This window comes from Dendropsophus ebraccatus, chromosome 2, assembly GCF_027789765.1.
Source record: "Dendropsophus ebraccatus isolate aDenEbr1 chromosome 2, aDenEbr1.pat, whole genome shotgun sequence".
Taxonomy (NCBI): Eukaryota; Metazoa; Chordata; class Amphibia; order Anura; family Hylidae; genus Dendropsophus; species Dendropsophus ebraccatus.
Window position 1 is genome coordinate 172,051,056 of NC_091455.1, and position 25,107 is coordinate 172,076,162.

The 25,107-nt window shown below is 42.5% G+C and overlaps 1 protein-coding gene across 4 annotated transcripts in view; it reads left to right on the plus strand.

The window, feature by feature from the left end:
* The window catches only part of CPVL (carboxypeptidase vitellogenic like), a 136,113-nt gene that overhangs the window by 99,673 nt on the left and 11,333 nt on the right, over positions 1–25,107 (plus strand). For all 4 annotated transcript variants that reach the window (XM_069958729.1, XM_069958730.1, XM_069958731.1 and 1 more), the window contains exon 12: positions 18,966–19,148. In XM_069958729.1, the coding sequence (XP_069814830.1) occupies positions 18,966–19,148 (183 nt within the window). The remainder of the gene's footprint in view (positions 1–18,965; positions 19,149–25,107) is intronic.

Consider the following 25,107-nt stretch of genomic DNA (forward strand, 5'->3'; position numbering starts at 1 on the left):
AATAAACATGTTTGCTATCACCGCGTGCGTAATCGCCCGAACTATTAATTAATTACATTCCCGATCTTGCACGGTAAACGGCGTAAGCCCAAAAAAATCCCAAAGTGCAAAATTGAGAATTTTTGGTCGCATTAAATCCAGAAAAATTTTAATAAAAAGCGATCAAAAAGTCGCATATGTGCAATCAAGGTACCGATAGAAAGAACACATCATGGCGCCAAAAATGACACCTCACACAGCCCCATAGACCAAAGGATAAAAGCTTTTTAAGCCTGGGAATGGAGCGATTTTAAGGAACATATATTTGTTAACAATGGTTTGAATTTTTTACAGGCCATCAGATACAAGAAAAGTTATACATGTTATATATCGTTACATATATCGTTTTTTTTTTCAATTTCACTGCGCATATAATTTTTTTTCTGGTTTCACAGCATATTTTATGGAAACATTCAGTCTGTCATTGCGAAGTACAATTAGTGACGCAAAAAATAAGGGCTCATGTGGGTCTGTAGGTGTAAAAATGCAAGTGCTATGGCCTTTTAAGCACAAGGAGGTAAAAACGAAAACGCAAAAACGAAAGTTAGCCCGGTCCTTAAGGGGTTAATAGAACTCTCTAATACTGCCCTAAACAGTATTTACCACATAATAGTGCCCCCATATTGTAGTTATCTTTTATAGTCACCCTATATCTCCCCCCCCCCCCCTCCCAAGTAGGCAATCCCAAAGTAGTGCCCAATATAGTAGTTACACCCCCCCCATAGTGTCCTATATAGCTGTTAATACCTCCCATTAGCACCCCATATACTAGTTAATAACCCCAATAGTGCCATCATAAGTGCCCCAACATGGTGGTTCGGTAGTAATGAAAAGGACAATTGTCTTTTTTTTTTTTTTTAGTTTTTTTTTTTAAATTTAATAATAGGTACAATAGTAAGTAATAAAGGTACAATAGTAAGTAATAAGAGGACTGGCTCCTGGGGAGACAATGAGTGGTGTCCTTTTTGCTGGTGAATAACTCCATGTCTCTCACACTGTCTTCTCAGTCTGGCCGTCTTCTCTCTATTTATTTTACTTTGATGATCGGGTTAAACGTCACATGCTGGTTGGGCTGGGATTTGGCGGTGGCAGTCTTTCCTTTGAGGATGCCACATATTGTCATTGCTTCATGCCTACTTTCATTTTTGTTTGCAGACTTGGTGGTTATTGGTTTCATCCTCCCTGGTGGAATATAATATTGTGAGGTGCAGAGGCTTTGTCTCTTCTGCAGGAACGGAAATCTTTTATCTGCAGCCGCCTCCTTCCCTCTCTGCCATGTCGCTGTGGTTTCTGGCCTGGTGCTGGCCTGTGTGACCTGTGGCAGTCTGCTGCTATTATTCTGCCCCTAAAAAACTCTCCGGCCGTGTGCTGCTCCTCTTCTACTCTTCCAGCTTCCCGGAGGCATAAGGGGCTTCTCTCTGACCTGAGGACAACCTACCACCAGGCTGCGGCTGTTTATCTTGGGTTGTTGGGTCTTAGTTGCCAAGGAGAAGCCGTGTACAGGCATGGCTCCTTACTTGTCCAAAGGACCAAAGTCCAAAGGATAAAAAAATTAGACAAAACAAACAAACGAGTAAACAAGTAAAAATCTGTGATGCTGAGTATAGCTGCTTCTCTGTGAGAAACTAAACAGTATCTGCCCAAATGCTGGCTGAAGATTCTAAGGCCATACAGATGAGGTCACTGATGATGTCATCATGTAAGAGCACCAGCATTAATCCTGTGTAGTTATGTGTGCATATGTGGGGTGTGTGTGTGTGTGTGTATGTATGTATGTATGTGTGTGTATGTATGTATGTATGTATGTATGTGTGTATATATATATATATATTATATTAGGGATGGTCCGAACCGAGTTCGGTTCAGGTTCGTACGAACCCGAACCCTCGGTAATGATTCCCGCTATCTGTCCGCTCTGTGCAAACTGGGATACAGCCATAGCCATAGGGTGGTATTACACGGAACGATAATCGGCCGAATTGGCCCGATTCGGCCGATTATCGCTCCGTGTAATAAATGCAACGATCAGCCGATGACAACGATCATCGGCTGATCGTTGATATAGGTTAGAACCTATTTTCGTCGGGTGCCGACCGCGCACCGCTGCGTGTAATAGCGGTGCGTGGCCGGCGACTAACGATATACATTACCCATCCACGTTCCAGGGCTGCTCCTGCCGTCCGCTTCTCCCTGCGTCCCGCGCGCGCTCTAGCGTCACAGAGGCCTGTCAGCTGATAGGCCGCTCAGCCAATCACAGGCCGCGGCGGTCCGGCTTGTGATTGGCTGAGCGGCCTACCAGCTGATAGGCTGCTGTGACGCTAGAGAGCGGGCGGGACCCCCGGGAGAAGCTGACGCAGGAGCAGCCCTGGAACGTGGATGGGTAATGTATGCCAGTTTAGCAAGGGCTGCAAGGACATCGGTAACGATGTCCTTGCAGCTATTGTCAAACGATTATCGGGCCGTGTAATAGGTCCAGTAAACGAGCAACGATCTAGCAGATCGCTGCTCGTTTACAGGTATTATCGGGCCCTGCTCGGCCCGTGTAATACCACCCATAGGCTGTATCCCAGTTTTCCAGGCGGTCCTGCCGCTGTATCCGCCCGCTGCACGGAGCGGGCAGACAGCGGGAGTCCGATGCCGAGCGTTTGGATTCATCCAAACCCGAACCTCGACGGGTTCGGACCATCCCTAATATATAAATATATAGATAGCGGGAATCATTACCGAGGGTTCGGGTTCGTACGAACCTGAACCGAACTCGGTTCGGACCATCCCTAATATATATATGTATTTCTTTTTTTTATTATTATTGTCCATTAAAATCATTTATTACAGAAAAGCTTAATTTACAAACACAGAATATTCTCCACAATAACCCAGTACAATACAAGTTTGGTTTTTTTTCTCGCTTTCAAGCAGACAACTACTGCTTTTTATTTTCATACTTATTATAGGCTTTAACTTCTTTCTCCCAAGACTATGAGCAACCTAGCTACAAACAGTCTCCTATTTAAACAGGCTTTTTTCGCCCCTATCTACACCCTCCAGTTGGGAGTCTTCCCCTAAAATAATCAGCCATGGATTCATTGGAATTGTAACCTGCAGTTCCATGTTAAAGGGGTTATCCAGCGCTACAAAAACATGGCCACTTTCTTTCTGAGACAACATGACTCTTGTCTCCAATTCAGGTGTAATTTGCAACTAAAGGGGTTATCCAGCGCTACAAAAACATGGCCACTTCCCCCCCCTCTCTTGTCTCCAGACTGGGTGGGGTTTCAAACTCTGTTCCGTTACATAGTTAATACGGTTGAAAAAAGACACATGTCCATCAAGTTCAACCAAGGAGGGGATGGATACAGGGAAGGGGGAGGGATGATAGGTTCTCTACTAATGCATTTTTATTTTGGTCTAAGAACTTTCTAGGCCGGTTTTGAAGCCCTCTACTGTTGCTGTGACCAGATCCTGTGGTAGACTGTTCCACAGATTCACAGTTCTCATGGTAAAGAAGGCTTGTCGCCTCCGGAGGTTGAACCTTTTTTTCTCCAGGCGGAGGCAATGCCCCCTTGTCCTTTGAGGGGGTTTTACCTGGAAAATCTTTTTCCCATATTTATTGTAGGGGCCATTTATATATTTAAATAAATTAATCATATCTCCCCTTAAACGTCTCTTCTCCAGACTAATCAAATTTAATTCTTTTAATCTCTCCTCATAACTAAGATGCTCCATTCCCCTTATTAGTTTAGTTGCCCGTCTTTGTACCCTCTCCAGCTCTAGAACATCCTTTTTATGAATCGGGTTCCAAAACTGGACAGCATACTCCAGATGAGGCTGCACCAAAGCTTTATAAAGCGGTAATATTATATCCCTGTCCCGAGAGTCCATGCCTGTTTTAATGCATGACAATATCCTGCTGGCCTTAGAAGCCGCTGACTGACATTGTGTGCTGTTCTGTAGTCTATTATCTACAAGTACACCCAGATCCTTCTCCATCAGCGACTCTCCCAGAGTAACTCCCCCCAGGACATATGATCAGGGCCGGCTCCAGCTTTTTGTGGGCCCTCGGGCGACAGAGCCTCGGCGGGCCCCTTTGAGGAGCAAATCATGGAGAGACAGGTGAGGAAAGATTTGCAGCAAAAGAAACATGCGGCTGCTGCATATCTTTCTCCTCCTGTATCTCCTGATCTCTCCTACATGCAGCTCCTGCTGTGTGTGTGTGTGTGTGTGTGTGTGTGTGTGTGTGTATGTGTATATATACAAGCGCACACACACAGAGCAGGAGCTGTATACAGGAGAACTAGCAGCACCAGCATGATTATATATATATATATATATATATATATATATATATATATATATATATATATATATATAAACATGGTGAGACCCCTAGTTCTCCTATATACAGGTCCTGCAGTGATATACAGTGTATATATATATATATATATATATATATATATATATATATATATATACATACACACTGAACATCACTGCAGGACCTGTATATAGGAGAACTAGGGGTCTCACCATGTTTATATGATAGAGACAGAGAGAGATAGAAGATAGATAGATAGATAGATAGATAGATAGATAGGAGATAGATAGATAGATAGATACAGATATCTAGTTGTTTTGTGTATAGAGGTCCTGCTGTAATATATATATATCCTGCTGTAATAGATATATATATATATTACAGCAGGACCTCTATACACAAAACAACTAGAAACCAGCACATACAGAACACTTAGTTTGCAGAGCCTACCGTGCTTCCCTCTATCAGGTCAGGTGTCCGATCACATGACCCGTGACATCATCAAAGGTCCTACACACTCAAAGGTCCTTTCCTACTCGGCTGTAGGGAAGATTTGTGAAGGAAGACAGGTGCCCGGGGGCCCCAGTATGTATCGGCGTGGCCCCTAACTGTCACATGCGGCCTCTAGGGGCCCAGTCCCCTTTGTTACTACACTTTTTTTTTCTTTTTTACTAACAAAAAAATGTAGTAACAAACGGGAGTGGGCCCCTAGAGGAGCTGTGGGCCCCGGCATTTGCCCTAGTTAGCCGGGTGCTGACGCCGACCCTGCATATGATGCATGTGGGTTATTAGTACCCAGGTGCATAACTTTACATTTATCCACATTGAACTTCATTTGCCAAGAGGACGCCCAAACACTCAGTGTGTCTAAGTCACCCTGTAACATCTGCACATCCTATATAGACTGTACTGTACTACAGAGCTTGGTGTCAGTGGCAAAAATAGAAACATTTTTTGTTAATTCCAATCTCAGTATAATTAATAAACAAGTTAAACAAAAGGGGATCCAGTACTGACCCTTGGGGTACACCACTTATTACCATTCGGAGTAGGAATCATTGACACCCACTCTCTGGTTATGATTATTAAGCCAATTTTCAATCCAGTTACACATTAAACTTTCCAAACCGATAGACTTTAACTTACCCATCAGACGTCCATGAAGAACTGTGTCAAATGCTTTTGCAAAATCCAGGTACACGATATCCACCGTCATCCACCGTCCACCATCCACCGTCATGCGCCGCCATCCAGGCTTCTACCAGGGCTGTGGAGTCTGTAAGCCGCAGCTCCGACTCCTGAATTTTATCACGACCGACTCTGACTCCCGACTCCGACTCCTGCTCCTTCATAAATGGCCAGTCATATACCAGGGGAGTAATTTATTACACTGGCTCAGCAGCTTCTCCCTAATGTCCTACATGATCCTGGGGCGACTTCTGAGTGAATAAAGGAATACTGTATATAAAGCAGATTCTCCTGTGTGTGCAGTGGATGCAGCCAGTCTCCAGCCTCCATGTCATGTAAGTGGATTGTCAGCCATCAAACATCACAGATGTTGCATTTGCTCTTGTGTTGTATGGCAGATGATTTCTTATATTATAGGTTATTTATAAGCATTATAGATTACTTCTTTACTCCTGCCCCCGCTTCAGGCTGCACACATACTTACCATTCATGATCGGTGTCCTGCAGCGCAACTTCATTTTGGTCCTACGGCACCGTTCAAATCCCACAGGCGCCCACATGACCTCTTTGCCAACTGGCCTGCAGCTAGGGAGGCAGGACGTCAGGGTCTCCAATGCATCTCTCTGAGACTTCCAGCTTCTTTAGCTCTAGAGAAAGAAGAGGGTCAGAAGAACCATGACGTCATCACCCGTGGGATCCAAACTGCGCTGTAGGACCGGACTAAATGCAGAATTCTGAATTATCAATGGTATATGCACCAGCCTGCAGTCGAGGAATGAATTCAAAAAATATTTATGTAAAAACATTTAAAAAGAAATAAGGAAAATATTGTTAGTATGAAAAATTGCAAAACTGTACAAATTTTCCCATACATCTTTAATAACTGCTACGCGGACAATCATTTGTGTTATCTCTCCCAGCCTCCCCATACATATGAACATTTGACCCAGGAGAATATTCATATGTTCTGTAATGGGAGGGGTGGGGTAAGCTGCAGCCAAACTGCTCAGGCACCAGCTTGTCCACCAAGAATTAAAGGGTCTGGCATTAAAACCTTATGCCCAACTCAACCTTGTTTGTTGGTGGAGAATCAGGAGGCTCCCGTACGCTTATACTGTCAGCAGTGGGTGTGGTCAAATTCAGTATAAAGCGTATGGGCACCTCTAGACTAAAGTTGTTAAAGCAAATGTACCATCAGGTACATTACTTTATTTAAAAAAAATTTCTGAAGTGCCACAGTTCTTTTTTTTGATGCGCCACTTGGTTCTCTTTAGCCATGCATCGGCCCAACACTATATGCACTGGGGGCGGGTCCACCGCTCCCCTAGTCTGGCCCCATCCCCTCCCCTTTTTAACACTGCTCCATTAGAATCAATGGGAACCTGGTCAATGACTGGCAAAGGGTAGGGCAGGATTCAGTGTAGTAGCACGAGGCCCTTGTACAGCTTAGACAGACAGCCAGACCCACTAAAAATGGTGAGTTCAGCCAACTTTTCACTATTATGTGTAAACACCTTTTTTAGTATTACACTCTGATGTAGGTTAGTAGGCGGTGGAAACAGCAGAAGATCACTTCTTAAAAACTTTATTTTTAGATCGATAAAAGATGTAATTGTAGAGACAGTGGACAGGCAGTCAGTGGTGGTTGGTAGTGTACGGGGGAGATGGCAGAGGAGGCGCCAGCAGACCATTCATTGAATGAGCAGTCAGAGAGGTAAAACTGTATTCCAGCGAAATTTTTTGTTTCTTTCAAATAAACTGGTGCCAGAAAGTTTCACATAGATTTGTAATTTACTTTTATTTAAAAATCTCAAGTCATCCAATACTTATCAGCTGCTGTGTGTCATGCAGGAAGTGGTGTATTCTTTTCACAGTGCTGCCACCTCTGTCCGTGACACGAATTATCCAGAGCAGGAGAGGTTTTCAATGGGGATTTGCTACTGCTGTGGACTGTTTTTTTTTTTTTTTCATGGACTGAGGTGGCAGCAGAGAGCACAATGTCATACTTTAAAGAGTACAACACTTCCTGTAGGACATGCAGCAGCTGATAAGTACTGGAAGATTTGAGATTTTTAAATAGAAATAAATGTATGTAGCATTCTAACAGCAGCTTATTTAAAAAAAAATTGTAAAAAAGTACCCATTTAAGGCCCTTTTACAGTGGACGATTATCGGCAAACAGCGTTGCTAGAAATGCTTCTTCAGGCGATAATTGGCCATGTAAAAGTTTCAGCAATTGCGTTTTTTGTGTCGGTGTTGAACAGGGGATGTCCGGCCAATATCAATACATTTAAAGTGCTGCACGAACGATACAGTGACTGTGCGACCCAGATGTGCTCTCTTGCGTTCTTGTAAATTCTTATATCAGGCGTGTAAATCCTCTGCAGCTATGTAGAATGCCACATTACAGAATTATTTTTCTACCTTTCTGTTCCAGGTTTTTGTTATCAGGTTTAACTATTTTAAAAGAGAAAACTTTGTGGCATATTTGTGCCATTATGGGTAAGATGCTGATTTACAGCAGGGTTTTTTCCATGACGTGCAGATGAAGTTCTGATAGCACTAAATAAAGCGGTTATAACACTGATGGCCGATCACACCACCATGCTGATCCTATTAAATTGCACCAGCTCCACCAGGCACTTCCAGCACTGTTCTCTATGTATAGGTGACTTTCACCACCAATCTAGTGATTTAGCGGCACCTGCTTCTTTCACTGCTCAGATAGATGGTGATGTAGGCTGGAGGGGCTGCACCAGGGATAGTAATCCAGCCGCATATGGAGGTCCCCGGAGGAGGCTGAAGAATCGGGTGTGGAGGGTGATAGTGTCGGTGCAGGTGCTGGAGCTGTACAGTGGGATCGGGGGTCTGCACTGCGCCCCCCGATCCCGCTGTAGGGCTCCAGCACCCGCAGCGACATTATCACCAGACCCTTCAGCCTCCATGTGCGGCCTCAAGTCTGCCTGAGGGAGGGGGGAGAGCAACCAACAGCGTCCTCTGTCCCCGCTGCTGACCTGCCCCCATAGCTGGACGAATACACGCTCTCCCTCCCGGCCGCACATGGAGGTCCCCGGAGGAGGCTGAAGAATCGGGTGATAGTGCTGTACAGCCGGATCGGGGGGCGCAGTGCAGACCCCCGATTCGGCTGTGCAGCTCTAGCAGCGACACTATCACCTGATTCTTCAGCCTCATTCGGGGACCTCCATGTGCAGCCGGGAGGGAGTGCGTGTATTCGTCCTGCTATGGGGGCGGGTCAGCAGCGGGGACAGAGGACGCTGCTGTGCGCTCTCCCTCCTCAGGCAGACTTCAGTAGCTGGAGGCTGCGACGAACGAGCCTCCGTCGAGGCCGCCCGCATCCATTGATTTTTTTTTTTTTTTTTAATTCGATAAAAAAAAAAAAAATCAAATCGATTCTCAAATTCTGGGCGAATTAATTGAATTAATTCGATTTAATCGCCCAGCCCTACCCCCCACCCTTCTATGTAACACCTTCCCATCCATAGTACCCAAAATGGTAATAATCCCCTCTTCTGTAGTCAGTGCTATATTCGCTCCCTCAATAGTACTCTCCCTCAATAGTACTCCCTCAATAGTACTCTCTAACACTGCCCCTTACAGTATTTACCACATAATAGTGTCTCCACACAATAGTTACTCTTTTATTTCCCCAGACAGCAGGTAATCCCAAAGTAGTGCCCAATATAGTAGTTTCCCCCCAGTAGTGTCCTACATAGTTGTTATTCCTTCCCACTACCATCCCATATACTTGTTAATAACCCCAATAGTTCCACCATAAGTGCCATAACATGGAAGGAAAAGAACAATAGTTTTTTTTTTTTTTAATAAATATATATATATATATAATTTTTTATTTAATAATAGGTAAAATAAATAAGAGTAGTGGCTCCTGGGGAGATGAGTGGTGTACTTGGTGCTGGTGTATAACCACGTCGTCCACTTTGTCCTCTCAGTTTCGGCCTCTTCTCTCAATGTACTTTATGTTGACATTTGGATTAAATGTCACGTGCTGCTTAGGCTGAGACTTGGCGTTGGCAATCTTTCCTTTTAAGATGCCACGTAATGGCAGTTCTTCATGCCGACTTTCCTTTTTATTTGCAGACTTGCAATTTATTGGGATCATCCTCCCTGATGGAATATGGCAACTTGTGCAGAGGCTTTGTCTCTGCAGGACGGGTAATCTTTTGTCTGCAGCCACCTCCTTGCCTCTCTGCCATGTTGATGTTGTTTCTGGCTTGGTAGAGGTCTTTGTGATTGGTGGCAGTCTGGGCTTATTCTTCTGCCCCTTAAAATATCTCTGGCCCTGTGCTCCTCCTCTTCTACTCTCGCAGATTCTCTCGAGTCTAAGGGGCTTCTCTCTGAGCCGAGGGCTGTCGGCCACCAGGCTGCAGCCGTTTATCTTCGGCAGTTGGTACTTTGTTGCCGGGGAGAAGCCTTGCACAGGCATGTCTCCTTACTTATCCTCCAATGGACCAAAGTCCAAAGGATAAAAAAATAAACAAGTAAACAAGTAAAAATATCTGATGCTGTGAGTAGCTGCTTCTCTTTGAGAAACTAAACAGTATCTGATCAACTGCTGGCTGAATGTTCTAAGGTCGACATACAGATGCTGAGGTCACTGATGATGTCACAATGAAACCAGCACCAATCCATTGTAGTTGTGTGTATATGTAACATGTATATGGAGAAATGTCACAGCTCTGCAGCATCCAGTAAATATCAGTGGGCTTCTTTATTGTCAGCATTGATTAATCATTCCCATATGAGATTATACAAGCAGTGAGATACATACAGTACACAGGAGGGCTTGTATACCCTAAAATTCTCATCAATTTTATTATACAATCCAATGTGTCATCATATAACTATATAGAGCCATACCCTGCTGACCTGAGACAGCTTTGTCAGTTAGATCAGGTATAACACTGGTGCCCGGGAGCTCACTGCATCATATTACTATTACTATGCTATATTGACAGCAACAGCCTGCCCTGGGCTGAATACTACTAAACCTACAACACGGACAATGATTTATCAGACATCATAGAACTTTATTATAAAAGTGATGCAGTGATCTCCTGAGCCCCAGTGTTATACCCGAGCTAACTGACAAAGCTGTCTCAGGTCAGTAAGCTATGTCTCTATACTGTTATATTATAACACATTGACTGTATAATGAACTGATGAGAATTTTAGGGTATACGAGCCCTCCTGTGTACTGTATGTATCTCACTGCTTGTATAATGCCATATGGGAATAAATCAATACTGACAATAAAGACGCCCACTGATATTTACTGGATGCTGCAGAGCTGTGACATTTCTCCATATACATGATACATACAGTATACACACACAGCTACACAGGATTGGTGCTGCTGCTATTACATGATGACATCAGTGACCTCAGTATCTGTATTTCAACCTTAAGGCCCTATTCCACGAAACGAATATAGGCCAAAATTGTCCGTTACGGGCGATAATCGTCCAGTGGAATAGAAGGCAACGATCAGCAGACATTGTTCATGTCGGCTGATCTTTGCTGTTGTTTGTCTTTCAACATGTTCAAAGACAGACTGTGATAGCAGCGATCTGCTGCTGTCACTCCGTAGAATAGGAGCGGCAGCAGCAGATTGCCACTATCCTCTATGGGCTGCACAGAGGATCAGTGATCACCCGGGCAGCTCCCCGCAGGCCCTCCCGCACTCCCCCGCTCGCTGCCGTCGCGTGTAATGGTGGTGGCAGCGACTGGGGAACAAGGAGCAAACGAGCACTGACAGCGCTCTTTTGCTCCTCACTGTTGGCCTGTGGAATAGGGTCTTTAGAACGTTCAGCCAGCACTTAGGCAGATACTGTTTAGTTTCTCACAGAATCACAGATTTTTACTTGTTTACTTGTTTATTTGTTTGTTTTGTTTTGTTTATTTTTTCATCCTTTGGACTTTGGTCCTTTTGGAGAAGTAAGGAGCCATGCCTGTACAAGGCTTCTCCCCGGCCACTAATACCCCACTGCCAAAGATAAACAGCCGCAGCCTGGTGGCAGACAGCTTTTAGGTCAGAGAGAAGCCCCTTATACCTCCGGGAAGCTGGGAGAGTAGAAGAGGAGCAGCACAGGGCCGGAGAGTTTTTAAGGGGCAGAATAATAGCAGCAGACTGCCACAGGTCACACAGGCCAGCACCAGGCCAGAAACCACAGTGACATGGCAGAGAGGGAAGGAGGTGGCTACAGATAAAAGACTTCCGTTCCTGCAAAAGAGACAAAGCCTCTGCACCTCACAATGTTATATACTACCAGGGAGGATGAACCCAATAACCACCAAGTCAGCAAATAAAAATGAAAGTAGACATGAAGCACTGCTAATAAGTGGCATCCTCAAAGGAAAGACTGCCACCGCCAAATCTCACCCCAACCAACACGTGAGATTTAATCCAATCATCAAAATAAAATACACTGAGAGAAGAGGCCGAACTGAGACGACAATGTGAGAGACGCAACGTTATTCACCAGCAGAAAGTACACCACTCCTCGTCTCCCCGGGAGCCAGTCTTTTTATTACTTACTATGTTATCTATTATTAAATAAAGAAATATTTTTTTTAAAAAATTGTTCTTTTCCTTCCTACCAAACTACTATGTTGGGGAACTTATGATGGCTCTATTGGGGTTATTAACTGGTATATGGGGTGGTAATGGGAGGGATTAACAACTATATAGGGCACTAGTGTGTGTGGGGGGGGGGGGTAACTACTATATCGGGCACTTCTTTGGGATTACATTCTGTGTGGCGGAAATAATAGGTTAACTATTGTGTGGGGACACTATTATGTGGTAAATACTGTTTAGGGCAGTATTAGGGGGTACTATTAAGGGAACTAATACTGCACTGACTACAGAAGAGGGCATTATTACCATTTTGGCCACTATGGATGGGACATTTTACATAGAAGGGTGGGGGGTATTATAAAAGTGCAGATCCAAAGATGTCTGACACATTTCGTCAGTATGAGTTGTGACCAGAAGTCGTCATGACTGTAAAAAACCAGGTGGGACAGATGATGAAAGAGGAAGACTCAGATCAGAGAAGATGTCACTAGATGTACAGTAACTGTGCTGAAATATGCTCATCGCTCAATGTATGGTGGTATAAATGGTCTATATATAGGGTATTACACAGTCTTTTGGAGGAAATATATGGTCCTGGTACACACACAAACAGAAACACACTTATATGATGGTCTAATTAGACCTGATGGTGAAATCTTAAATAATGCTATTGGGGCTTTGTGCTATAGTGATTTTAAGATATACAGAATTTGGTAACACCCGTAGCACTTTATATTGTGTCATTGAACCTGTTTGATGGGATTTTCTGTGTACACGGCTCCAGGATTTTATCACCATGAACAGGTTTTGATTTTATTGAACTGATTAATAAAGTTCTATGGTTTCTAATAAATCATTATTATTATTAGTCTAGCTCACAGGGATGTGGTCAGTCTGTGAATTGCAGCCATAATAAGGACTGAACATAGCAGTGTGCACAGGGTCTTAGGGCCCTATTCCACCGGACGATTATCGTTCAGATTATCGTTAAATCGTTCGAATCTAAACGATAATCGTTCGGTTAAAATGCAGTTAACGATTAACGACCGAACGAGAAATCGTTGATCGCGTTATAAGACCTGGACCTATTTTTATCGTTGCTCGTTCGCAAATCGTTCGCATTGAATAAGACATCGTTCGGTCGTTCCCAATAGATGCGAACGCAATAACAATTATCGTTCCATGGAAATGAGTGAACGTTTTCAGGTCTTTTGCAATAGCGGTCGTTTGAGATCGTTAATCGTTAACAATTATGCAAACTATAATCGTCCGGTGGAATAGGGCCCTTACACATTGGCCCAGATTTCCCCTCTTTACACTGGCCGGGTCCCAGTGAGAGGAAACCCCACCCCTCTATGACGTGGTACCATTAGAATCGATGTCAATTGACATGTCAATTCTTTGAGCAGAGGGGCACGAGTCCTCCCATTCAAACAGGCTGTAGGCAGGATTTGGCACTGAGTCCACGCGCGGGGGGGGGGGGGGGGGGGTTCCGCGGGGAATCTCACCGCCAATTCTGTAGTGCGAATGGGCTTTAACAACCATGATGAAATTAATATAGTAAGTCATATGCCTTGGGCTGATACTGGAGTTACCACTTAAAGCGACTCTGTACCCATAATCTGACCCCCCCCAAACCACTTGTACCTTCGGATAGCTGCTTTTAATCCAAGATCTGTCCTGGGGCGGTTGGCAGGTGATGCAGTTATTGTCCTAAAAACAACTTTTAAACTTGCCCAAACGTGCCCAACGGCCGGGGCTTACATTTGTATATGCATTAGGCTGGCACAACCTCTCTGTCCCTCCTCCCCGCCCTCCTCATCATTAGGAATGCTCCAGGCAGATTGCCTCCTAATCCTCACCTGTGTGAATAATTAACATGGGCTGGATCGTTAAGACACCTGTGCAAAGTTTAAACAGCAGTAAATGTTCCTGGAGCATTCCTAATGCTGAGGAGGGTGGGAAGGAAGGGCGGAGAGGTGGTGCCAGCCTAATGCATATACAAATGTAAGCCCCGGCCGTTGGGCACATTTGGGCAAGTTTTAAAAGTAGTTTTTTGGACAATAACTGCATCACTTGCCGAACAGACCCCAGGACAGATCTTGGATTAAAAGCAGCTATCCGAAGGTACAAGTGGTTTGGGGGGATCAGATTGTGGGTACAGAGTCGCTTTAATATCTGTTTAATATTGTACAATCCAAAAAATCTGAAGAAACACCAAAGGACCTAAGATTTTCTATGCATTAGAGTACCAATCCTAATCCATTTACAAGAAGCTCCCATGAGAAATATACATATTTTATTAACTGTCGCTCTACAGTCTCAAACAGCCTGCAGTGAGGTTTATTTTGGTCAGTATTAGAGATGAGCAAACCGGGTTCGGGTAAGAGTCCATCTAAACCCGAACGATCGGCATTTGTTTAGCTGAGCTGCTGAACTTGGATAAAGCTCTAAGGTTGTCTGGAAAACATGGATACAGCCAATGACTATATCCATGTTTTCCACATAGCCTTAGGGCTTTATCCAACTTCAGCAGCCCCAGCTAATCAAATGCCGAAAGTTCGGGTTCGGATGGACTCGAGCATGCTCGAGGTTCGCTCGTCTCTAGTCAGTATCTCTCTATTACAGTACCTCTGTGTCTGTCCCACTTTGGGACTGTTGACCAAAATGAGAGCCTGAAAATACTGTGTGCCCTCAAAGCATAGATTGAGTATTATATTGGACTAATTGTATTGGAAGTCAATTGGCTTATCAATATGTCACCAGTTAGAAGCACTTGTAATGTATGCTCCTCCCTTATAACCTAATCTACACCCCGGAAAGGAAAGCCATGCCTTAGTGTTTTTAGCATATTATTGGAGTACTAAAACACTTGAAGTGTTTGTGGTGTAAAAAAAAACCTGTAACATATTCAAGTGGGGCAATAGATAAAAGTTTAATATGTAACCTATACTATCAGTTGAAATATACTCTGTGGTATAAAGTTGCCTTTATGTACTAATGCACAATGATCCGGCCTTTGTGTACGCTAATATTTGTGTAGCTAATATAGTTTAGAATGGCTGTCATTTTTCTAAAAAAAAACAAAAAAAACCTAGACCTTTATAGCCATAGAAAGTCTTTCCTCTAGTTGATGTTCTCATTGTCCCACACACAACGGGTCCTCTGAAGCCTACAGGTCTGGTGAACAGATGTGGAATGAGATCTGTAAAAGATAAGGGAGGCCCCAAGCGCCTTATTTATGAAAGAAAAATGTCTCCTGCGCTGTCTTTTTATTATCTTGAGAATTGGATACTGAATTACAGGCCATACACATATTCCATATGTATTTGCATAGTTTAGAACTGTGTGGGTTTTTTTTTTTCCGGCATTTCTCCAGAGAAAATTGTGTTTTGTAAATTTTTCATTCTGTGTAATAGATGGGGGTCCTGAATAGTTCCCCTTCACTATATTATTTAAAATTCCATGGAAGATATTTACTAAAGACCAACATTTTATATGTTCTTCTAAAGGGAGGAGTAAAGTAAAGATTTTTTTTTTCTTTATAAACCGTATTTATAGACTTTTGACCCATTAACCTCTTAGGTTGTGTTTATGGTTTTTTTGTGATTTGGGTACTAGTAATCTTATAGACATGTTAATACTTCACTTTACATAACTCTGCGCGTCCAGCAGGATGTCTGTGAGAGTCACACAGTATGGGAAAAAAAAAGCCTGTATAAACTCCTATGACTACCAACACCTATAGTAAAGAGAAAAGCTTGATGCTGTAATCCTTGCACACATCTATAATGTACTACTGGTGGAATGTCTGTAGTCTTACACCAAACGTCCTTCACTCCTGCTATTCTTTCCATTCTAGAATTAGTGATGCAAGTCTTGTATTCAGAAGTAGTCAGCACCATGAATACAATCCGTACGACAAGCCATAGCGCGGTATGGAAGTAATTACTCCTATTCTGCACCATTGTTCTAAGTAAGATCCCATCTGCAGTGTGTGTGATTATGGCTGTGAGCCATGACTTTCCTTGTGGTACGAGGAGTCCTGTAAAACACAGATGACAAGCAACAAAAAACATTCCCTTAATGTTGCTGAAGAGTTCAGGTTTTCCAAATGCTAAGATAATAAAATTTATTTAGTAGCAATTCAAGCCAGCTTTACTTTACAGCTGGCCACCATAGTTAAAGGTAACCTCTAGCCAAGTCTAAAAATCTGGCATGGAGTGGGGGTGGGGGAACATAATAAAGAAGCTATACTTTCCCGTCCCTGTGCCTCCACCACACAATGTCACCAGCTCCCTGACAGCCACGGACAGGTAAGAACAGATTCTTTATCATGCCCCCCCCCCCTACTGCCTACCTCTGATCTTTAGGTTTACCTGGAGTTCCTCTTTATGTATGGCTAGTGTACTCCCAGTGTTGATGCAGCACAGTGGCTTATATTGGATATATATGTCATGTCCAGCTTATGATAATTTGAGGTGCAAAGGGGCCTAGTTTTTAAATATATAGATTGATTTGGGGTAGGGGCCGTGTCCGGATCAAATACAAGCATCTTACGGTCCTGGATCGACATGGTGGCTTTTCTCTCCCAGATTTTAAGTTTTTTATTTTTTTCTATGCAGTTACAGAATATACAGAGGAACCAACAAACTGGACTTGGGGATATAATTAGAGGTGACAAGGAGGGGAATTTTTATGGAAACCTTATCAGTGCTTTAGAGGCGGATAGGGTAATAGCTGGTAACATTTCCTTTTATAGCCTATGGGGGAAGGTCTGGAAGAAGATTAAAAAACTTTGTAATATAGTTAATAGCACAAGATACACTCCACTGTGGGCTAATAGGAATCTGGGGGAACTACACAAATTAGATGATTGGGAGTTTTGAGTTAGATATAACATTAGGGACATTACACAAATATTCACACTAGGTAAATTGGATAGTTTTTCCACAATTTGTAGCTCTTTTTTTTTTTTTTTTTTTTTTTTTTTTACAGGAGCGACAGTTTTTTCACTATATGAAATTAGCTTGCGCGTTTCGGTCCACTCCGAATCAAGAAATTTTTGATATACAGGAGCATGCACTTTTTGATTATATGGAAGGAATGAAGGGTGATAAACGTGGGGAGGTGGGAATGATGATGGTTATTTTGAAAATAGGCACTTATAATATTCACCAAAATTTTAAACACAGATGGGAAAGGAGTTTGGGTCCACTTACAGATCAGGAATGGGCTAATATAATGGAAAATGTTAAAACTAGTACAATTAATGTGGAACATCGACTAGTCCAGTTCAAGATTTTACACTGGTTACATTATTCCCCAGGGTAGGGTTATTGAATAGATCCGGGATGGCTTGGTAGGTGTATATAGGGATTAGTTTAGGTTAAATAATGTATTGGGGCAGATCTCATGTTAAATAAGGGTGGCGTATATCAGTAAACCTGCAACATAATTCTTGATATGAATCCTGGAATATGTTCAGTTAGACTGGTAGGATTTGCTAAAAAATTGATAGCAAACGAATAAGATGTTATCTGTATGTGGGTGTATTGAATACTGATTAATAGAAATGTTTATGAATCGCCTTTGTATCCCTTTGGATTTGTATGTATTTGGTGCCTCTCCCTGATTTTAACTATTCTATTGTTATATATTTTTTCTCTAAATAAAAATCACTGAAATATAAATATATATAATAATATATATATAGAATAGTTTTTCTGTTAATGCAACCAGAAATTGGATCTGCCCCTTAGTGATGTCGCTAAGTGGTCTACATTTTAGAAACGAGCCCAGGGAGACTCACATTTACTGATGCAAAGAGCATACTAGGCACACGTCTTCCATACAGAGGTGTAGATCTTAAAGGGGTAGTGCGGCATTTATAATTTATACACTAATTAACACACATTACAAAGTTATACAACTTTGTAATGTGAGTTATTTAAGTGAATGGCCCCCTTCCCGTGTTCCCCCCACGCCCGGAAGTGTGGTGCATTATATTCACCGCATTACTGTGGACCCCGGCCACCATCTTGGGTCGATCGCGTCATCTTCAGAAGGCCGGCTGGGTCGACAGAGATTGTGTGAGTATAATGCACCACACTTCTGAGGTTAGGGGAACACGGGGAAGGGGGCTATTCACTTAAATAAAACACAAATTTCAAAGTTGTATAACTTTGTAATGTGTGTTATTTAGTAAATAAATGTTAAATGCCACACTACCCCTTTAAACATTCGCTGTGATTCCCATGGTGGTCCAACTGCTGGGACTCCCACTGATCCGGAGAATGGAGGATAAGTGCCCCCTAAACTAATGGAGCAACAGCATGCATGTATGGCCTGCTTTCTGTTCATTCTCTATAGAGCTTCTGAACATTGCCCAGTGCTGTCCTTTATATCAGTGAGGGTCCCAGCAGTCAACCCCCCACGATCAGCGAGTTATCCCCTACCTTATGGAAAGGAGTAACTTTGCTTCTTGCACATTTGTATGCTATATGTCTATATATTTCAATCATTTTCAATACTTTTAAGGCTGTGTTCACACACAGCCTTATGGCCGTAATTTAAAAAAAAGAGCTGTTAAACTGCTAAAAAAAGGCATTGTGTGAACATAGCATAAGGGTAGAAATGTCTTAGGGGCCTGTGAGTTATGTGCACCATTTTTTACAGCAACCCTCACTTCTGTTTGGAAGACCCCTTTAAAAATATTGCACAGGAGTCTGAAACATTACAGATTTTATTAAAATTTTTGAAAATTTTTGTACATTTTGTAAAATTTATCTTCCTTGTCATTAGGTTCTCCTGTACAGCGGACAGCTTGATGTCATAGTGGCTGCTCCTCTTACCGAACGATTCCTGCAAACTGTACCTTGGTCAAGACTAGAAGAGTACAAGAAGGCTCAGCGATCAGTATGGAAGATCAGGTCGACAGACACTGAGGTGGCAGGTTATGTGCGTGTGGCTGGAGAGTTTGCTCAGGTAAGATATGACAGAGAAGGATGTGAGTACATAGCCCTGTTTTTGTTGGTGTAATGAGTATATATTTCCCAATACATGGTCAATAACCTTGTCCCATATTTATTTGTTCTGCATTGCAAGAAAAGCCCTGTGTAAATATTTATACCCAGAAGAAGAATAAAATGATGTAGTTTCAGAAAAACAGACCTTAGCAGATCAATATTTGTTAATGTCAGCCGCATGGATGCTGAAGAAATCGTTTTGATAGTCTGTCTAGGGAAGCTGCCGACATGCTGTGGAGCTGGTGGTGAAGTGTTTAACAAATCTGAGAACCTGAGCTGTAATAACGTTTTATTGACATCTTACCTCGGGCAAGAAAGCAGCTGTAAATAAGATCCAGAAGTCCGTATAACAGTGTGACTTAAAGGGGGTTTCCTCTCTCGCTAAATTGGCTTAGTGTTAGGGTCCTATTAGAAGAAGCCATTTTTATTGGTGATTAACGATAAACAATCGCAAACGAGTTTATCGTTAACCATAAATCGTTCACCATATTACACAGAATAATAGTCGTTACTTACGATCGTTAGTACGGTTGTTTACTCCATCTGATCCCAGCAAAAGGTGGAACAATGTACAATTACACTGAACGAATGAATGAGCAAACGAATGCGGAATTACAGCGAACTATTAATGATTTTAGGGTCAGATCTTAATGTACAATCGATGACACACTAACGATTTTTGGATTGTTTAAATTCGAACGATATAACAATTCTCTGTACGATAATCGTCCTGTGTAGTAGGGCCCTTAGGGTAAGGGTATGTAAATTAAAAATAAACCTAACCCTCTTCTCACTTTGTCCAGCACCACACCAGTCCATAGTTTTAATAAGCACTCTGCACTGCACTGTTAGGCCCAATTTAAAGGGGGTTTGCAGCTTCAAAGTATTGATGGTCTGTCGTTATATATTAATAGTCGGGGGTCAGACCCTGCAGTTGGCATATCCACACAGGCAGTGTATCTGGTAGCATAGCCCAGACCCATTCAACTGTAAAGCATTAGGCCTATGCAAAAAATGTAGAGCATGTGGTGCCCACTAGCACCATTCTTTATTTCTTTACATATAGTAAAAGTAGTTCAAGGGGAAAGCCTCTGTAGGGCATCATATGGATGCTCATTATAAGCTCTAGAATATGCTGTTAATTTATGACAAGTAGGGTCCAATCTCTGAGATGTTCTTCATACATGGCAGCACACGTCTCCCCAACAGTCAAAAAACAAACAAAAAAAAAAATGTTCGCCTTATTAGAGTCTAAGGGCCCTATTCCACCGAACGATTATCGTTCAGATTATCGTTAAATCGTTCGAATCTGAACGATAATCGTTCGGTTGAAATGCAGTTAACGATTAACGACCGAACGAGAAACGTTGATTGCTTTATAAGACCTGGACCTATTTTTATCGTTGCTCGTTCGCAAATCGTTCGCATTGAATAGAACATCGTTCGGTCGTTTGCAGTAGATACGAACGCAATAGCGAATTAATAGCCAAGAAAAAACAATCGCAATTACGATCATAAGTAATGATCATCTTTCCATGGAAATGAGTGAACGTTTTCAGGTCTTTCGCAATAGCGGTCATTTGAGATCGTTAATCGTTAACAATTATGCGAACGATAATCATCCGGTGGAATAGGGCCCTAAGGGGCCTATTCCACAGAGCGATAATCAGCCGAATTGGCCGGTTATTGCTCCATGGAATAGAGAGAACGATCAGCAGATGATCGTGTCATCGGCTGATCGTTCATTTAGGTTCAAATAGCGGAATAGTGGGCACCCAACTATTTCAAAACATCATACATTACCTGTCCAGGCGCAGGTCTTCTCCCACTCCCGGCCCTGCACCGCAGCACCTTCGGAGCGGCCTGTCTGAGCTGACAGAGCGTTCAGCCAATCACTAGCCAGGACCGCTGCGGCCAGTGACTGGCTGAGCGTTCTGTCAGTTCAGTCAGGCCGCTCCGAAGCTGATGCTGCCACGCGGGACCCTGAGAAGGAGAAGACCTGCAGCCTGGACAGGTAAAGTATGAAACAAGGGCTGCAAGGACATCGGTAACGATGTCCCTGCAACCCTCGCTAACGATTGTCGGGCCATGGAATAGGACGAGTAATTGAGCGCCGATCAAGGATGTAAACGAGATCGGCGCTCGTTTACATCCTTGATCGGGCCCTGCTCGGCCAGTGAAATAGGAACCTAAGGAGCAAATATATAGTCCATGCACCACCCCTGATTGTAGCTCGCCATCGCAGCAGGTCTACGGAGTGAGATCCAGTGTGATCAGTAACTTTTGACATGTCTAAGGACTGAGGAAAAGTTACTGCAAATGGCAGTAATGCTTTATACTATTGATTTATCTTTCCACACACATGCTTTTCACACGCCTCTCAATAAAATCACTGGTGGGAGAATTTTTATTCCTGAAATATAAGACCTAAATTATCGAGCCATACCGTATATGACATGCATCTTCAGTCATATAACTACAGGGTTAATTTATAAGCAGAAGGATTGAGAAGCGCACAAATAGAAACCACATTTCCAGTTTCCATCTGCTGCACAGCTTAACACAGGGGTGCTGCTGCTGCCGGCTCTACGGGGTGACATTGAGTCTTCTGTGTGACTCTGATGAGAAGAACAAATACATCTGCATGCTTTCTGAGGAGGGGCTTCACTTTTCTTTTGTCCTAACCCTGTGTAGAAGAACACACAGGCCACATTTATTAAGTACTTTGTTCCAGTTATTGGTATAAACTGTTACAAACATTGTTGCAGATCGTTGCACAAACCAAAGTGGTGCAGATGTTTCAGGGTTTGTTTGAAAAATCGCCAAAAATCAATAGAAACATAAAACATTGGTGTGGGTCATTGGATGTAGCATTTTTTCTACTTTTAAACATTTGGCCAAGGAGGTATGTGTATGAGGAATTGTCGAGCAATAAATTAAAGCTGCTATTATGTGGGGCGATCAGCAGGAACACGCGAGCGCTGAGCTGACCTGCTTGCTCCTCATTGCCCACTCGATGCTGGCGCTATTACACGCACAGAAAGCGGGTAAGAGTGGACGAGGGGCTTATAGTGCATATGCCCTAGATCTAATATACTTTGCTACTAGTTTCTAATGAATTTGTGCACAGTGATTGTTTGCGCAGTGTGGCGGGAATAGGGACAATAGCTTTGGTTTTTGCCGCCTATTGGTCCACCAATTTTGGATTACTTCTTTTATCACTCTGTGGTGCCATATGCAGTTTCTTTAGATAGGAGGTTCCCCACTTTTGTGTGTGTTTTTCTGCTGTTACCAGGCTCTATTGTTATTTATGTCATATATTAGTTTCTTTTTTATGCGTCTTTGAAGCAAGATACAATATAAGAAATATCTATTATCCCTATACCTCTTCTTTTCTCTTTGGTTGTATGTTTATCAGACATAGGACATTCAACTTTTTTGGCTTTATAGGTTTTAATACAAGCACTGAAAAAAAATCACCAGGCATGAAATGTACCCAATGGAATATAATAACATCTGTAGCATTTAAGCCTTGTTCAGAGCTTATTTGTAGATGGTCTGTCATGTCTACAAAACAGCAGTTGTAGATTTAAAGGGAACCTTTCACCCTGACTATTCGGTTCCCTCTCAGATTATTATGCTGCCCTCATCAGTGGCAGCATAATTGTCATGAAAGATTGCCTTTAAGGATATGTTCACATGTGTGGATTGTCTTCTGATTTTTGCTTACCTGTGAAAATCCATAAGGCAGTTAAAAACTGCAGCAAATCTCCATGTGTAAACATACCCTAAAGGGGCACTGTAAGCATGCCATGCATTGGGACTGCTTCTGAGAGAAACGTGGTGGTGGTGGTGGTGGGGTGGTTGGGTGAGCAAGGAAGGTAAGTATGTCTTTTGCATGTTTTCTACCAGGTTAAGCACATTTTAAGAAAAAACAAAACTTACAACTTGAAATTATCTTCTTTGTTGTTTGCAAGAAAATGACCAGATAATACTTCTAAGTGTACCTAAAACAAAGGCAGGTAACACCTATAAATAATAATACATTATGTTTAGGTATGTTCACACTGAGCAAATCAGGCGGAATTCCACCTGTCTCCGTTCTGCCGCGGAATCCCGCCTGTCTCAGCGTGTCATTGACCCTCTATGGGTCACTTCTTTGAGCAGAGAGGGGAGGAAGCAGATGCGCGTGCCCTACCATTCACTCACTGCATGACAATGAGCACGGCGAGATTCCGACGCTGAATTCCGCCGTATTTGCTTAGTGTGAACATACCCTTAGAATGAAATGCAGATGGGCAAAATGCCAAGAGCTTATGGACCCCTCTATAGAAAGCTGCTTTTTTTTTTACATGCAGAATGGCACAAGTATATTCCAGTGTTAAACATCTTATAAACATGGCCAAATCTCTGTGTCCATGGCCGGTTTCCATGCCCCTTGCTGTCCCTTTAATTAGAATTGTAAATGCTTTTCTCTGATTTTATAATCATACTGAACATATCCTGTTCTTGCTTCCTTCCATTGAATGTCCCCAGCAGATTAGAAGTCTCCTTTTCTCATTTTACTGTCTTGTTTTATATGCTTATTCCATAACCTGGATGGAAAAATAATTTGTGGAAGAATACGCTTTTGTTTTCACCTTACTGATATAAATGATAATCGGTAGAAACAAATCACTGTGCTAAACCAAACCATAAAGGAGTGGAAAATATCTCAATTTGTTCCAATAGAGTATAGCCCAGCTGTAGCATTCATTCACTTGTGTGCTCTGTTTGCAGTGTTTATATGCATTCCAGGATTGTATTTCCTTAGTCAGGGTAGGCGTAATATAAACTGCAAGAGGTGCAGGGGGAAATGCAAAGAGCCAAGACACTTTGGACAACTGCAGTCATAATAATTGCAGAAAGCGATTTCTTCTATTGTCTTATGAAAGCTTAGCTGGTCTTTGAGGAAATTAGTTTCTCTCCCGATCATCTGGGTTTTCTCTTGGTGTTCTGGTCACCTCCCACAGTCTACAACTTTAGACTTACTACGCCAGCTGGCAGTCTCCATATGGAGAAACAATACCCCGGAGACGTAACCTGTTAATAAATTTATTTTATGGCTTAGTACTAGTATTATTAATGTTAAGATTCATTCATTTTGATGATCAGTGGGGGTCCCGAGGCTTGGACACCCACTGGTCTAACATTGTTGCCTATCAGACATCGACAGCCTATCTATGGGAAAACTCCTGGAAATCATGTAAGAAAATGATCCAGCCTAGAAATACAGTATACAGCTGGGAGCAGAAAAAAAAAACTTACTAAGTCAGCTTACATGTGTTTCTTGTGCATGGCTAAGAAATCTTTTATCCTAAAAACAAGTATATGCATCATTTGTAGGCTGTTTTTTATGTAGAAAAAGTTATGGAAATTGAGGTGCTGTTGCAGACAAGGGTAAAAAGGTTATTAATACTGGAGTACTATAAAATCTACTTTTATGTTTAGTTCCTTTAGCACTGGACTAAGCATGTGCTCAGTCCGACAAAACAGCTGACTTCTGTGGTTTCAAATCACTGTCTAAAGAGTATAGCGGCCCCTCTCCGTAGAGGACACATAAATATTTAGCTTTCCAAGCATGCACGTGTATGGGGGTTTTGGGAAACATAGCTGATGGCCAACAGCTACCAAAAGTGTATGGCCACATTTTACTCGTATTGAAGCCACAGGCTTTGTGTGAGTCTTTGTAGTAACAGTATCAGTAACAGGGCCTTAAAGGGATTATCCGGTTAGGGAAAACTTTTCATACTTTGTTGCAAATACAGTGGTACCTTGGTTTAAGAGTAACTTGGATTGAGAGCATTTTGCAAGAAGAGCTCACAGTTTTTCAAAATTGTAACTCTGTTTAAGAGCATTGCTTTGGTTAAAGAGCTCCC